At 51.0% G+C, this 16540-nt stretch overlaps 1 protein-coding gene across 5 annotated transcripts in view; it reads right to left on the bottom strand.

Annotated features, from left to right (window-relative positions):
• LONRF3 (LON peptidase N-terminal domain and ring finger 3) overlaps positions 1 to 16540 on the bottom strand; it is a 36731-nt gene that overhangs the window by 18421 nt on the left and 1770 nt on the right. For 3 of the 5 annotated variants that reach the window (XM_024750590.1, XM_024750592.1, XM_024750593.1), the window contains exons 2-6: positions 14664 to 14782; positions 11407 to 11529; positions 7564 to 7719; positions 5305 to 5566; positions 4517 to 4607 (exon numbers count right to left, since the gene is read on the bottom strand). In XM_024750590.1, coding sequence (XP_024606358.1) covers positions 4517 to 4607; positions 5305 to 5566; positions 7564 to 7719; positions 11407 to 11529; positions 14664 to 14782 — 751 coding nt within the window. The remainder of the gene's footprint in view (positions 1 to 4516; positions 4608 to 5304; positions 5567 to 7563; positions 7720 to 11406; positions 11530 to 14663; positions 14783 to 16540) is intronic. The other 2 variants (XM_024750594.1, XM_024750595.1) reach the window with 1 other exon arrangement.

Raw genomic sequence — 16540 nt, 5'->3', positions numbered from 1 at the left:
ACGAAATTACACAGTTTAGAGATACATACAAGGCTGTCAAGATAGCGGTTTCAGTGTCGGGGGGGGGGTGTCATGATTTGGAAGGGGCACACGGGCAGCTTCTGGAGTCCTGGCAATGTTTTATTTCTTGGGCTGAGAGGGGTTCCATGAGTATCCTCTTTACAATATTTTGTTAAGAGAATATATTCATATTTTTACATACTTTCCCACTGTGTCTATTTCACAATTTAAAGTGTTTTTCAAAATTGAGATTTGCAGGCTGATTTTGGGAACTACTGCTGTGATCTAACTCCTAGAAGCAGCCAAAGCAGATGATCTCATTTCCTCAGTAATTTGAGACCTATGAATCTGAATGCTTTTTATACATTACTTGACGACGCTAACGATGAAGACTGACTGATGAATCTGTATCTGCAAAACTATTTTTCTTGAGAATTTCAAGCCTTTTGTTCATTGAAGAATGTAATCCACATACAAATAATAATGATATAGCTGGCCAATTAATTGCAATAAATACTGACAATTAATGAGCAGATGAATGAAACAGACACAGAAGGATACAGCAACTCTGAGCAAGAGCTATGATTAAAATGCTTCTGATCTCAGTGGTCACAAACAAGAATGCTGCCACAGATGCTGCATAATTATTGCTTTGAAATAATTCAAGGTTCAGATGCTTAGAATATATCATCTTTCAATACTCAACCCACTTCTATATTCAGGCTGACTGAGTAAAGTGACTGGGGACAGATGGAATATATTTCTCTCGCTATCCTGGATGTGTACAATACTGTTTTTCACATAAATTAACTTTATACAGTCACAGGCAATAATTGGACTAGCTCCGTTTTACTATTGAGGAAATTAGGACTCAGACAAGTTAAAGAACTTGCGCAAGGTCACACAGCTAGCTAATAAGCAGCAGGGCTTGGGATTCTAAGTCACATGTGAGTCACAAGCCCATCTTCCTTCTCCACTACATGACACAGCCACGACTGTTGTGTTCATCTATATCTAGAACACATACCATCCATGTACATGTAGATGTACACACTCACACACACACCCTTTCCTCTCTCCCTCTGTCTCTCTCCCTTCCTTCTCCCCACTGCCAGAGAGAGAGAAACTCTCTCTATGTAGATAGAGCTAGAAATAGATATATACTCAAATCCCTCTCCCTTTTATTTACCAGTTTAGGTAATGATTTCGGAAAACACTTCAGGGGGGCATTTATAAATCAGAGTAGGGCCAGATTTTCTCACAAGAAAGCATTTTACATTGTCACAGTGATGGAGTAAGCAACAGTAATAATAATGCTTTCAGTTAGATGTCAGCCCGGATAAGATGTTTGGCTTGTCTGGAAATAGCTATCTTTTCCCACCAGTTACATCCTTGTATTGTGCTCTTTTGCTGCTATCAAATGAGAGCAAAGAGGGAATGAGGAGGAGGGAGGGGCAGGGGAGGGGGGGGGAGGGGGAGAGAGAGAGAGAGAGAAAGTGAACTGAGCAGCTAAAACTAGGTTAAATATAAAGCTTTTCATTTCAATTGACAAAGAGGTCACTGGGCCATTAGGTAACTGGTTCAAATATCAAACATTCTTGCTCCACATCTCAAAATATCCTTGTCACCCCGAAAGTCCTGCTCCACAGCAGCCCCAGAGGTGGCCCCCAGGGCTAGGATATCTGGAGCAGGTAAGTCCCAAGGGAGGATCTGCACTCACTAAAGACTGAGGGGCAGAGAGTGACTTCCCTCAGCACAGCTCTCCGCGTCCAGCAAGGGATCCAGCAAGGGAAACTCGGAATGGAGACTGGCAAGTTTCTCATTAGCTCACCCTCCAACAGCTGTTCCATTCACTCTCTCCACCATTCTCCCTGAGGAATTTATAAGCCCCTCTGGACTTTCCCTCTAGAATCAGAACAAATAAATTCACACTCTAACTTGTCTTCCACCAACGCAGCACCACGGCCACTGGATTTCATTCTAGAAACCTGCACAGGAGGTACAAATGTCTATAGTTTCATGACCCGGCAGATTGTTTGAAAATATCTACCCTTAAACCCTCTCCACCAAAGACACATGAGGGTCATAACGGAACGTAATAATAATCCTAATAACAATTTTAAAAAGAAAAACACTGAAGAGAGATAGAAACAGGAGCTTTTCCAAGACTGCAATAATTCAAGCTAAAGCATATATTTGAAATGGCCTCTGTCAATATGTGATTTCTGACTTGGAGACAAGCCCTGTTGGAAGGGGATCTACATGCTTTTGAACTAGGGCTACAGTTGTAAGAGCCTTGCGATCAGAAACGTTCTCTAGACCTGGCAGGCTTCTTTTCACCATAAAGCAGCTAGAGTCCCACCCACCCCACCCCCGGCCGCGGTAACTTACCAGCCCATACAATAACTTCTCCAGGCAAAGATGGGTTTTTGCTTTGAAGTCTCATTTAGAACAGAGGGGCAGGATAAGGGAAATAATGGCTTTTAAACTCAGAGCGAGCCAACTAGAAGGGGGTCTTATCCTCTTGGTGTTTATTTCTTGGACCAAATTTCTAACCCTTCTCTGAAGCTCCCTGTTGAGACCAGGGACAAACAAGATGAAAGGGAGAAAAGCAGAGGAAAGGGAACAAAAGAACTTCAACCTCAGGTCTTAGCCCTCAGGGAAAACACAAACAGGATGAGTCTGCGTGTTTGATTCTGCGTCCCCGGGATGCCGGGAGGAGTGTTAAGGAGGATAAGTACACCAAAGACCCAGGCTTTCTGAGTGAGCTGAATCAAGTCTATCAAAGTCTGACATCTGAAGGACCACGGCTCACATCGCGGGCTGAGAGCCACAAAGGCGTTATTACCTGTGGAGGCCCATTTGTCTGCTTGGAAGACAAGCAGACAAATGGCACGACCCACCTGCTATGTTGTTGTGAGGAGGAGGGGGAACTGGTTATACAGCCCATCCTACCCTCGCCCACTCCACCTAAACTCAGACAGTATATGGAAGGCTTGCTGCTACCTTCTTTATCGAGTCTGTCTGAGCTTATGAGCAAATCTGACAACTCTAATTTTTTTAAGAGAGAGAAAAAGTATGTATTCGGGTAATGGCTACCTTACTCATTTTTATCCAGAGGACAAGAAAAGTCATTCCGAGTATGCCTGGGATTGACATGGAAGGCATATGTGCTTGTAAAGGGCAAGAAAACCTCTGAGGAGCCTCCGCTGGCTGGATCCATCTGTGTGGTGGACCGAAAGATTTTTCTTGACCTCTCTTCTCTTGGTTCAACCATCTTAACAACTTTTGTGCAAATATCTCAGCCTCCTTTTAAAGCTCTTTTGGGGGGAATAAGGCACACTTGAGAATCTACTGAAAGCTGTGGACCTCGTCCTGGAAAACTCACTCACACGCACACAGACACACACACACACACACACTTTTACATATAACTGCAGGGAATTCTTAGATCTATTAGAATCCATAGATAGAACCCCCTCAGGGGCCCATGGACCTAAAGTTAAAGAACCTCTGGTCTAGGAAAAAAAGTTAACGTTTATTGAGTACTTACTATATGTCAAGCGCTATTCTAAGTGTCTTAAATAGATTTTCTCAATCATAACAAGCCCATAGAGCAGGTACTACTGTTCTCTATTTTACTCATGAGAAAACAGTGGCAGAGAAAGTCACTTGCTCCAGGTCAAACAGCCAGTAAGTGGCAGAGCCTCGGTTGAAACCCAGGCACCCTGGCTTTGGAGCAGCTCCTCTTAGCCACAAAGCCACAGCTGTGAAATGAAACAAGTGAAAGTCATTTCTTTGCACAGACCACTACTGTTGCAGTTTCCTTTTTGTGTATGTTGGAGGGTGGGCAGGCATGTGGATAATTTGTGTGTCCAGAGGTCTGAGAAAGTAGAGATGACGTGGCAGTGGGTGGAGGAGAGACGCTTGGCCAAGTGGTACATGCCCACTACTGACTGCTGTGCAGGGCACAGAACAAAAACTAGTCAGGCCCTCTCTTGGCTTCCAAACAATAGGCCTGTGGTGCTGACACTGGCCCTTGAGCTTTGAGACCTTGATCAAGTAGCCAGTTGAGATTAGTTCCAGGGTCACAAACTTAAACGCCTACAAGGCGCCCGGAAAGCAGAGCAAATGTGAGAGGAAGGCAGGTGTAAGGCAGTGGCCATGGGAGGGGGGCCGTGACCAACTGGAGTGCGTGTCCTGTCTCAAAACATTCACAAGCCCCCAAATCCCGTGAAGGCCGAACAAAAGACATCCAGCCTGTGTGCCATCAGTCTGTGACCTCTGAGTAGACCGTTTCCTTCCCACTCTCTAGGTGTTTCCAAGTCAGGAGTGCGGGGAATGCATTCTGTAAGCAAGGGACACAAGCTAGCCCGTGTGACAGTTAACGGCGTGACTTCCATTTTGTTAGAACCACGCTTTTCCGTGCTAACCGACCAAGCAGTAGTTCACTAGCAGACAAGTCCCGACACCAGAGGGGAAGAACACTCAGGCAGTGACAGTACACATCACATACCTCATACAGAGGGAGCATTCAAGGTCAGAGGCGTCAAAAGATGCGAGTGGAACACTGAGAGCAGGTTTGGCCCCTGGAGCAGTGGGAGGATCTGTGGTTTAGAGAGCAGAAGTCAGAGCTGAACCAACCTTGGTTTCACAAACAGCACTTCTGAGGCAAAAGAACCCAATTATTTTTTCAGCCTGCCACTCTCACCACCTCCCAGAGAATTGATTTAGTGGCCACGTGAGCCACTGAGAATGGGGTCCCCTGAAACAGGCGCTCACGGGCTTCCAACAGTCCCATAAAGAGACGCGCAAGTCAGGGACCGTCCGGAGCCCTGGGGGCTTCCTTCAAATGCAACAGGTGCCTCACTCAACAAGCGGCGGCGGCAGCAACTCCGCGGACTGAGCCAGGCCTTCAGAGCTGACACTGAATCTTGGCACTGCCAGCCGCTCTGGGAAAGGTATCAAGCTGTGGCTGCCGCTTCTCAGATGCCTGCCTACGGGAACACGACTGGGAAGGAGCGGAGTGAGGCCTGATCGCGCTGCCCTCGTCCTACGTTCCCGGAATGGGGATGGGGGTAGCCAGAGGCTGGCCTGGAAGGAGGTGACACCATCGAGGGCATGAGATGTCACTACTGGACGCTGTGCTCTCACAGAAGCCCCACAGGCACCCCGGAGGCGGCAGAGCTGAGAGCTGGGCCCCGTGCAGAGCCGCGGAGCCCTCCCGTGGAGGGTGAGGGACCTCCACATACTGGTGAGCCGGGCCCTCCTCCAAGCCGCTTGCCCCCCGGGGAGAGTCCGCACCTGCCTTAGACGCTTTCCTAGGCACCTCGGGGTCTTGGGGTTCGATTTGGCAGCGCTTCCTTTTCTTCCCCTGGCATTTGCCGGTCTTGCTGGAGGCAGCTCGGGCAGAGGCAGCGGCCCCCGCCTCCTCCGCTCCGTCCTGGTCTTCGGGGCCGTCTTGCTGCCTGTCCCCTTGCACCGGCACGAGGTTCACCGGGCTGCCTCTGTGGCCCCCGGCTGCTGCCGTCTCCTGACCAGAACAATGTGGGCGCTCCAGCGTTTCCTGGAAAGGAAGAGCCGAACATCAGGATCTACTCACGACCAACGTCATCCTCTGATACTTCTCCCCAGGGGCACAATGAGAAGATACCGCACAGTGTTGATCATCTAGAGGACGTGTAGCTTAACTGATGGGCGGTCACAGGGCACAGGCAGGCCCAGCTGGGGCGGAGCGGAGGAACCTCTGTCCGAGGCAAGGACAGAAAGGCGTGTGGGGAGAGAGTCTTTGGGCCGCGCTGAAGGGGGGAATGGCAAGTGCAGTGCCAGGCCCCGCTCCCCTCCAAATCAGTCCCCAGTCACTACCTGGGGGAAACCAAGGCATGCAGTACAGCCAGGGTACATCCAGCCACTCAGTACTTCCTCTCACCCTCACTGCCATTCCGGGCCCTCCTCGAGCCCCACACCCAGCTCCCAAAGAACTTTCGGGAAGGCTCTGGCACAGGTGTGTTCACAGGCCTGCCGAGTGCCCTCACGCTCCAGAACTATGTGTTATACTGCTCAAACAAACTAGGGACAAATTAGTCTTTTCACTAGATTTTGGGTGAGAAGTCTGAAAAAGAGACAAGATCATTTGGCAAAACGATCCATAATGTCTCTAGACTTTTAAAGAATTTTTGTCCAGGAGAAGGATCTAGAAAAAAACAAATCCAATGACAAGGTGTTCATGCAGGTTTACCTGGAGAACCCCTCTCTACTCCACATCCACAGCACATGGGCCAAAACGCTCATGCTGTTTTCTCCCCTCCAACTCCAACCAAAAAAATTGGTAGATAGATGAAAAATGGGCAGTGCACAGCTGGGAGAAAATGATGAGGTACGGAGAAAAAGGATGTGGGTTTTCTGAGTCCCTAACCTGGGGAGTTCAGGGGTTTTTTCAGCACTATGGCACTGCCGCATCCTTTCCACGAGCCCCAGGCATAGTCTACACGGTACACCGCTTTGCAAGGCAAGGTTTGGGTGGAAACCCAATCCCTGCTCCCCAGCGGGCTCACATGGGAAAGCCAGGGGTGCTACTTTTCTTCATTTCAGATTGAGCTGCCATTAGAAGTCACTCCAGGGACTTTGGTTCAGTGTTAGGGCTCTCAATCCTGTAATAATGATCTCAAACACGTACTGAGATGCACTAGGGGTGCCTTGATTTCAGGAGATACTCTAAGTTCTGCCCCCCCACCCTTTTTTGAGTCAGGTACACCTGCATTTTATTCATTCTCCAGAGCGGGGAAAGAAGTCAGGGAGATGTAAGATTCTCACCGGTCAGAGAATCCAAGAAGCCACAGAGACCCCAGGGCTCACATACAGGGGAGGAACACGGATCACAGATGGTGGGCAGGCAGAGGTCCCGCGGTGCCTAGACCTTCGGAGCTCAACTCTGCCTTCATGTCTGCCCTTCTGAGTCCCAGCCTCTGCCCACTTGCCCTCTGCTGGGAAAGCTAGGGCCTGGAGACCATCGTTTTCAAAGACTCAAATACCTGCGACTTCCTAGGTCGCTTCCCTCTCCCCCACTCCAAATATGTATTGGAAGTCTACTTACGTGTAAGACACGGTGCAGGAATATGAAATTACCTCCCCTTGGGGATCAAATGGAGTTGTCTTTGCACAAGCAACTTAGCTGGGAGCAGCTTGCACAAACAAAAAGCAGGAAAGGAGGGGCTGTCAGGCCCTCTTCCCAGGCTCCGCCCCTAAGCTGATAAAGCCACCCAGACTGAAGGGTTCCAGGGGAAGTGGGCCAGATCCTTTCTAGTTCTGTCAACTCTCTCTTTCAGCTGGATCCGACCAAGAACTGAAAACTGAACGTAATAAATCATCAACCCCGGGCCCCCGCCTAAAATCCAATTTCATCTTTAGGAAATAGCCTTCTAGCAAAGAACGCAGCCATGAGCGACTCCATTTCTTCTTTCTCGGGAACCGAATGAGGTAGGAGAGTGAGGGCTCACTCCCCATGTTTGCCCACAAAACAGCCAAACGAAGAGTCACGAGCGAGCTGGGTGAGTGGAGTTTTACCTGTGACAACTTTGGTAGATTATGGCTGGTGCCTTCAGTAGCCAATGACTCTACGTGTTCCTTTAATCTAGGGTGAGGTGCCAACAGCTTCAGGATATCGGGAGAATGTTCCTGAGAAGCCCCCGGGAATGATGGTGAAAAGAAACTAAGGAGAAGCTGTGACATAAAACAGAAGACTTCACTACTTAAGTTTCTACAGGTGCTTGGGTGAAGGGTGGGGGGAGGAAGGGGCAAAGGGCACAGCTTGCGGGGCCAAACTCTAGGGAGGAAGCCTTGGACCAGAGACCCCGACACAGTGGGGTAGGGGTCCTCACTTCAGCGCATCGGAATTGCCTGGGGAGCTTAGGGAAAGTCCAGGTTCTAAGTTCCCATGCCCGGCTCCCCCAGGTCTGAAGTGTGGCCCGAGAATCTGGATGTTGAAAAGGCACTACAGATGCCTTTGTCACCCTAGCCAGAGGTACAAACCACCACTCCGCTGCTGCCATTCCATAGAAATATCTGCAGGGGGATTTCAAAACCTACCTAGGAGGAAAGAGGCAGAGGTGAAGACGGGAGAGAAACATCAGCTGGGGGACCTGGAGTCGTGTCGGCGACACCCCCATGGGTAGAAGGTGACAAATGTCATCGAGGTTCCTCGCTACTTCTTCCCACCCTGCCCGTTTTGCTCCCTCCTCCATCAGCCCCGGATCATGAATCCCTTCGGCAGTGAAATGTCCGGAAAAGCAGAACCCAACCTTCCTTCCTCTTCTCCTAGTCTCTCCTCCCCGTTTCTGGCCTTCACTTTCCAGAGAATGTCAGGTATCTTCAAGGACCGGGGGCAGGCCGGTTCCAGTCTATGGCTGGCTTCCTTTGCAATGGATAAGCTGGGGGCAGTGGTGCGGGGGCAGGTAGAAGACCCAGAAGGGACCGCGAGACAAAGATGTGCGGTCGCGCGGACGCTGCGCCATCAGCTGCCCACATCCTTGTTTCAGTTCTCCCCTGTGAAAGCGCCAATTATCAGCATACATATGTATCTATCATGTGTAACACAACACAGGAAGGCAGGTCACTCACTTCTAAAGCATATTCACAAGTTTGCCACTGAGACCCACTAAAGGGCGCTCCACCCTTTGTTCTGGGTAATAGGGTATTAACTCATCAGAAGAATCTGACCGAAACTCTGACCAAACTCTCTCTGCCAGCACTTTCCACATAGCCAAGCCCTGCTCATCCCTCAAGGCTCAGCTCCAGCACTACCTTCCCCTACTCCCCCAGCCTCCCTGATCTCTCCTGTCCTTCCGTGTTCTCGACTGCACCATAAGATAGCACCTTACACTACACAGTCTTGTGTTAGCCTCAAAATGCGTTGCAGATGTAAGTCTTTCTCTCTAACCAGATGGTCACCTTCTGGAGGGCACGTGACAGATGTCCAATAAATACTCATCACACTGGATGGAACTGAATTAAGACACTAGCCATCCCAGGGCCCAGGGAGAGGCCTAGGGTTCAGACCCAAGGTCTTCAGACAGATGCCTCTATCTCCTCCCAGCTAGGAGTTGGTAAAGGAGTGAGGTGGGGAGGTACTCACAGCGACCAGGGCCATAAATGCCACCTTTCAGAGGCTCCTCCCGAGTGGCCCACCAGGACCAACCCACTTCTGAAGCAATCTCCCTGGAATTCTCCCAAAAAGAACAGTATCAGCCATAGGGCATCCCAAGGTACAGGGATAAAAGGGTAGAGTGCGGTGAGAGGGAAAGAGAGGCGGAGGGGGAACTCGAAGGAAACAAAGCAGAAGTAACAGCAGCTCTGACCTTCTTCCTTTAATACCTAAGATAGACTAGGCCTTCTCAGTGGCTTTGGAAAACAAAGACACTTCGGTGTCTGCCTGTGAAAGGCCCAAATGGCCCAAGAGGGCAAAAAAGAATCTGAGGTAAATACAAACATTAAAAAGAAACCCAGGCCTGTGAGTGGCTAAGGCAGCTAATTAATCCCAAGTGAGCCTGGACCATCTCTGTCATACCTTTATCCCTGGAATGGGAACAATCCAGTAAATAAGCACAGCGGAGGTCCTCAGTGTTCTTAAGTAACTGCCATGCCCTCGCCACACTCAGCGGAAATTCGCCTCTAAATACTCACCCCAGCTTCAGAACTCTGGAACACTCGTCACAGGCAAATGCTCGCTTGTATTGTCTGAAATTTATATTACACTATATAACAAGTGCAAGATTGTAAGGTAGGTCCTTGAGGACTGACACTGTGGCTTATGCCTCTTTGGGTCTCAGAGCTTAGCACAGTGTGTTCCCCTGCCCCGCTAAGGCAGCTGTGGAAATGACACTAGGTGGTCTGTAAAATCGGGCTGTAAAGAGAGATCAACCCAACTGATGATACCAGAGCCTCTCAGGCCAACTGGGAAATGGACAAATGAGAATAAAGGAACCACTCACTCCTGAGCCCAACACCTGCCTCTTTTGGCCTTTGCACACTCTGTCCCCAAAAGTCAAGGTTCTTCTAATCGCCTTTGTCCATCCATCCCAGACCCGGATAATCCCATTGCTGCTCTCCCCCCAGCCCCAGCAGTGGGTGCTGAGACTCCTGACAAGGCCTCCTTGCTCTTTCACCAATCACTAGGTGTGTGACCTCAGGAAAGTCACCAAGCCTCAGCTTCCCCATCTGTCTCATCTGTAACATGGGCATAAATAATAGTACCTACCCTCATAGGGCCATTGGGGAAATTAAATTATATCTTCCCCATAAAGCCCATCGCACAGTGTGGGGTGCACAGGAAACGCTCAATAAATGTTAGCTACTATTATTATTATTACTCACACTATGGAGTGCAGTTAAGATTTGGGAAAGGGTCCACAGCTTGGAGCAATTCTCTGCCACCAGCGCTCTGACTAACCAGGCCAAAGCAACTTCCCGGAAAAGAAACCTTCTGTGACAGGCATAGCGTCCAGAGCTCAGCTTCCCCTAGTTCATTGATTTTGCTAAAGATTCCTTTCTGGGGCCTTCGGAAACCACTCCTGTGTCTTGCGCCCTTTCTTCATCCACAGCTCTGCCAAACTGTACCGGGACAGAGGCACTTGGGGCGTGGCGGTGAATAGGGAGTGGGAGAGCAGAGGCCGCCACTGATTGTTAACATCCAACTTCCAGGCCAGTCAGCCAGACCGTGAGAATACATTGCAGAACAGTAAGCAACGAAGTCCACGAATTGAGGATGCTTGAGCCTTCACTAATGCGCCCAGTATTTAAACAGTAACATCCACATTCTCCCAGGACTCGAGAGTTGGAATGACTGTTTGCATGTATTGTAATAGCCCTTGACTTATATTCTGTATGTGTTTTATTTCTAGCAAAGGAGCTGAAGGTTGGAGTTCTGCATACGGCAGGGCAGATGGGACCCAACATCCCTTCTGAGGAGCTGGCTGCCCTGTGTGACTGGTGAAGCTGTGACTTAGCTAAAGAAAAGTTCTACAACTGCGGGCAGCCTCACACACAGGACCTCTTGCCAACAGCCAGAATCTCCTCAGGGGGCCTCCATCCCCATGTTAACTTATTTGGTTTTATTTTGTTTTGTTTGTTTCCCACTGACAACCCAAACCCCGAGTCAAAGAAGCAAGAACATCCCTCACCAGCTCCTATGGAAATGCAGGAACCGCTCGATCTGATTGTACACGCCAAAAGGATGGTGCTTCCGGGCCATCAGTTGGCACTTGTGTCTCGCTCCTGTCCCCTCAACCCAGGGAGCCACCCACTCAGGACCCCCAATCCCAGGAAGGGCAGTTCCCTCACTCCCCCCACCCCGGAGAAGACAGAGGGGTGGGGGCCCACTGGGCAGCTGGACCTGACGTCATCTCAACTCACCCTCTGGGCTTCAGCTCTTGCTCTTTTGTTCTTTCCATCGAGGGACACACAATATAGAAACTCCCTTAGTGCTTCCTCCACCTTGCCTAGGGTGGCTAAGGCTTGCGCTTTTCTGAAGTGTGCCTGGAAGAAAACATGAGCATTCAATCCCATTCTTATCCACCTCTTGATGCTGCTATCGTTCGTAACACCAGCTAACTGCTTCGTGGGTTTTCATTGTCGTGTGAAGGGTTTTAAAAGGACTATCTCATCTATAGCCCTACTAGGTAGGCAACTGTTCTGAAGCCCATTTTCAAGGAGATAAAACTGAGATCCAGAGAAATGACTCGCCCAAAATAATAAGAGATTGTGGAATCAAGTTTTGAGCCTGGGACTGACTGATACCGAAGCCCAAATTCTCAACCACTGTGCCTCTGCCTCCCTCTCTCCCAGCCCCACCACTGTATTGGAGGAGGTACCAAATGTAGCAAGAACCCCCATTTGAGCACATACTAACCAGGTTTCAGGACCTGCCTGGATGGACCTTCCTGGTAACTGGCCTGTCAAGCAGAGACCTAGTCCATCTTACCTGCTGAGCGACCACCTACACTCACTGATCATTCATCAGAAGAGGCCCAAGTGAGCCAAGGCATGTGATCTCTCCAAGACCTCAAAGGTAGCTAGTAGCAAAGCTGGAACTAGAACTGTGCCCCTCCCCGCGAAGCAGACCGCCCTTTGGAGGGCTAACCAGGGCCTGCGCAAACGCTTTGGCTCCGGTGGGCTCAGCCCCCTCGCCACGTCTTGAAACAGCATAAGAAGTTTTAGGGCTCCTCAGGGTCCAAGCCCAACTGCCCTGGGAGAGAAACCCTAAGGGATAGGAGAGGTGCATCCTGGGGAAGAGGGAGGAAAAAGAAAAGAGGTGGGAGGAGGGCTGCCTCCTCTCCGTGCCTTAGGACAGGTGCTCCTGGCAGCTTGGCTTGGAGGCTGCCCCTCAGGGGCCTGCTCCCCACTCCCTCAGCTCCACGGCTGAGCCCGAGTGTAACTTAGTGAAGGAAATAATGCAGGGTGCAGCTGCTGGGCACTCTAATATGCGGGGCCTCCCCTTCCGACACGCCTCTGCAGGCCGCGGTGCCCTCCGGCTCGGGCCTGGCTACAGGGGCCAGCCGGGATCTGCCTTCCTGAACAGTGGCCCCTGCTCCAAGCCTCTTGGGGGCCTCCCCAAGAACTCCCCCTCCTTCTGGAGCCGGATGCATGGCTTGTTGCATCTTCCCAGCAGTGCTCCGTGGGCCCTCAGGAGAAAGGCTTGTGTGACATTTCAGGGCGGCTAGAGGGGATAAGTGCTGGCAGCCTCGAGAGGCTTTGGGATCTGACCAATCATACCAAGCAGCCACCCGTATATACTCCAGCTGCTCAGGGCCGCCAGCTCACCCTCCTGGAGCTGCACCGCCTGCAGGAGAATTTGAGAAGCACGAGCCCTGGCTGGGTGGCTGGAATAGGGCTGCACGCGGTGAACTCCTCCCACAAGGGCGTTTCATATGGAAACGGTGGGAAATATGCAAATCAGGGTGTGAGGCGGCTCTGAATCAGAAGCAACGTTCAAGTCTTCTCTCGACCCCCAAGTCAGCAGAGTTCTCTCATCACTGCCTCTCTGCTTACGCCAGCACTTTGGGGAAATGAACTCCTGTTTAATATTTCCACCAACTCTTCCTTCACTGGGGAAGTCACTTTTCCTGTTTCATCCAAGATGGTCCACTGCTTACTCAGCCTTGTTTCCCACTGCACTGTCGAGGCCCCAACCCTTAGGGGGCCTAAGCAGAAAGAGTTGCAAGAGAAGTCCTCTTACGCCCAGGCAGCTCACTGGCCTGCACCACTACAAGGCCTGAAATAGCTCCCACTGAAGCTCCTGTGGGTTAAGACTTTGGTGACTTTGAATAAACTGTAATTGTGCTCCTTGGGAAAGAGAATATACTAATCCGTCATCATTCATGAAAACCTTCTCATGAAAGAACATACGAGATTCACTCTGACATTAATGGCCCAGTATGCAGCTCCACAATGTTTTATCTGAAGTTCCCAGATCTTGAAAACAGTCTGATAATCCAGTATTTTCATAAGCTTGACATCAGAATCATCAGGTGGCAAAACCTGACCTAAAACTATGTGTGTTACAGTCTTTGTCCCACTTCGTGTGTATTTTCGTGTAATATCCTGCAGAAATAGCGTGTGTGACTATGGGGCGCTGTCCAGAGCTCAAACCTGGGCTTTGTGAGGTTGGGAACATTCTGGATTCTGAACATATCTGGCCCCACGGGATTCAGATAAGGGATCCCAGCCTTGGATGAGTTGGGGTTGTGTAGAGAGAGCACCACACCAAGAGCCAGCGTTACAGCTCACAGAATGGTCTCTTGGCCATGCTCACCTGTAACCCTCACTGCATCCCTGTGAGGCGATCAGGGCAGACAGCAAGATCTTCCTTTTGCAAACTAGGACACTTAGGGTTCAGAGAGTAAAGCGACTTCCGCATGGTCACTTAGCTTGCGGGTAGTAGAGACCAGGCTCAAATCTAATCTTCTAAACAAAATATTGAAATGTGGCTGAGGGCCAGTCCTGAGGCCTGACAGAGATGCAGAAAGTGACACTTCGCACCCTGGCATCTTGAGAGATGCTGAACCTGTCTTTCTCCCCACCCCTCCACGTGACCCACATGTTTAGGGGAACCGGCAGGCTGACTGACTACATTAAGGACTTGAGATGGCAGAACGAGCCAGCAATACTTCTCTCTCCCTCCTGTTTCTACTGTCCTGGGAAAAGAACGACGCTGTTGATGGCAGACACATACAACGCTATGTGCCAGGCACTGTTCTAAGTATCTGCATGCATTAGCTCATGTAATCCTCACAACAAACCCTGTGAAGTAGATGCTTCGAATATCCTCATTTTATAGATGAGGAGATGAGGTACAGGGAGGTTAGGTAATTTGCCAAGGCCGCACAGCTAGTAAAAGTAGCAGAGCTGGGACATAAACTCAGGCAGTCTGGCTCCCAAGTCCATGCTCTAGAGAGTCACAAGGCCCAGGCTGCTCTGTGTGCGGGTCATCAGTGGAAGATCAGGTTGGGGAGGAATCCAGCTCCCTTGCAGATCCCTAAGTCACCCTTTGTCAAGGGACCCCCCGGCTCCTCTGAAGAGCCTTCTCCCTGCTCTGAGTGAGGGAGGCAGTCCTTCCTGCCAGTTTCTGTCCACAGTACAACTCCTTCCCATCCCTCCCAACCCACACTCACCTTAAAACCCATGGGGCGGAGCTTACATGCTATTTCCGCATCATGCAGTGCATCCTCATGAGACTCCAAGGTGAAATAAATTTGAGACCGGTTGCTGTAAAGCAAGTGGTCATTTGGAGCTGCCAAAATGAGAACAAACAAACAAACAACAAAAAAACCTTGAGCAAAATGGCAAGTTATCTAGGACTTTTCTGCTAGAGACCCAAAGGGGTAAGCTCGATCTCCAGCCCTAATATTGCCCTGCCTACCACACCCCCCAGCCACTCTGGGTCTGAGCTTCCCCAACTGTAAAGAAGTCATTTTTCCCCTTCTCTCAAGCAGTTCCTTAGAGGGCCTGTGGTGTCAGTGATGCATTAGCAACTTTGACTCTCGCACCCTGGAACTCTCGCACCCTGCTTCATGGCCGTGGCTAGCAACTGGCAGCCTGGCTTCTGGGTGAGGTATTGCCCACAAGGAAACAGGCCAGGGAGGAAGGAGAAGGGGATGGCCAGATGTGACCCCCATCCTTGCCACCAGGAAGACAAGTCCAAGTTAGTCTCCCGGTGATATCAGCGATATCTCTGTCTACAAACCCCAGCATACATGAAGTTCTTCTGAAGAAAACAGAAATGCATCTGCAAGCCTCCATCCTCTCATTACAGATAGGCAGATGTGAATGGACAAGACTTCTGGGAATAAAGTGAGGTTGTCTCTCATCAATACTCTGAACCACTAGATGCCAGGGATGGAAAGGCCTTTAGAGATCATCTGGCTCAATCAACCCATTCTTCAAGGAAAATCAAGCCCAGAGAGGGGAAGGCACCTGCTCAAGTCTAGCTAGCTGGCCAGACTCATTACTAACTTGCCAGACTTTGAATCTGGGGTGGGAGACAGGTTCCTTTTTTTCCGAAGGGGAGTGTAGTACTTCGAATAGTAAGGAAGAGAGACTGGCCATCTTCCGGCACCAAGATACTCTTTGTTGCGGAGGTCCCTTTCCTCTTAGAAGGGTGAAGAAGTCTTGACATTTTTCACTTTGACTCCTCTAGTGGTGCAAGGAAGAACCCCCAGGGGAAAGTGGTGACAGCAACAAAGGGGGAGGAGGAGGGGGGCAGGAAGGGGCTTTCGTGGCCCTTGGGGGTCGGCTGAAAGGAATGGAACCTCCCTTGGAGACCTGGGCTTAAGCGGCTGCCACCTGTCTACGTCATACTGCCCTGCTCTTCCCCAGGGACTGGGCTCCACCTTCTGCTGCGGGAACAGGCTTTGTTGGGGTTTTTCCCCTAGGGGTGTGCAGAGGGTTCGCCTGGGTGCCCATTACTTGCTCTTAAGACATCAGTCAAGAGTTTGCAGTCTCCTCTGTCCCTTTCCTTGCAGCACACACTGTGCTTTGCTTGGGCACACGGGGTCTCGTTCCTCCCCCTCCCCCACTACCTGTTGCAAGCTCGGGTGGAGATGCAACACGTGGAGGCGCCAGCCCACCCCCTCCTCCACCCATCCGAGCGGGGCTCAGGGCACCCTGGGATCCCAGAGCCCTGTCTGCCCAGCCCTGTCGCCTCCTCCCCGGCACGCTTCGCCAGACACCGCGCCCCGCCGCCGAGCTCCTGGCAGCCGGCCTGAGCTGGGCAATACCCGCGGCTTGGCGTCCACTTCCTGGGTCCAGACGCGGGGGGTCGGGGAGGGGGGAGTCGTTCCCTGAGGGAACTCGGGCGCCCTAGTGTGGCCCGAGGCGCGGGACTGCCCACATCGCCCTTGAGGCCGCAAAGACCACCCATCCCTCCTCAGGCGGAACGGGAAAGCGGGACAGAGGAGGCCCCCTTGGCAGCCAGCCCACGGTCCCCGAGGATCCCCGAGCCGTCGCCTGGCCGGTCGCCCTCTGGTCTGTCGGGCTGGTGTTCGAGGCG

The sequence above is a fragment of the Neophocaena asiaeorientalis genome, unplaced genomic scaffold (genome assembly GCF_003031525.2).
Source record: "Neophocaena asiaeorientalis asiaeorientalis breed wild unplaced genomic scaffold, Neophocaena_asiaeorientalis_V1.1 scaffold503, whole genome shotgun sequence".
NCBI classification, from domain to species: Eukaryota; Metazoa; Chordata; class Mammalia; order Artiodactyla; family Phocoenidae; genus Neophocaena; species Neophocaena asiaeorientalis.
Note: the sequence above shows the minus strand (reverse complement) of the source record. Positions and strands in the feature narration are given on the sequence as shown.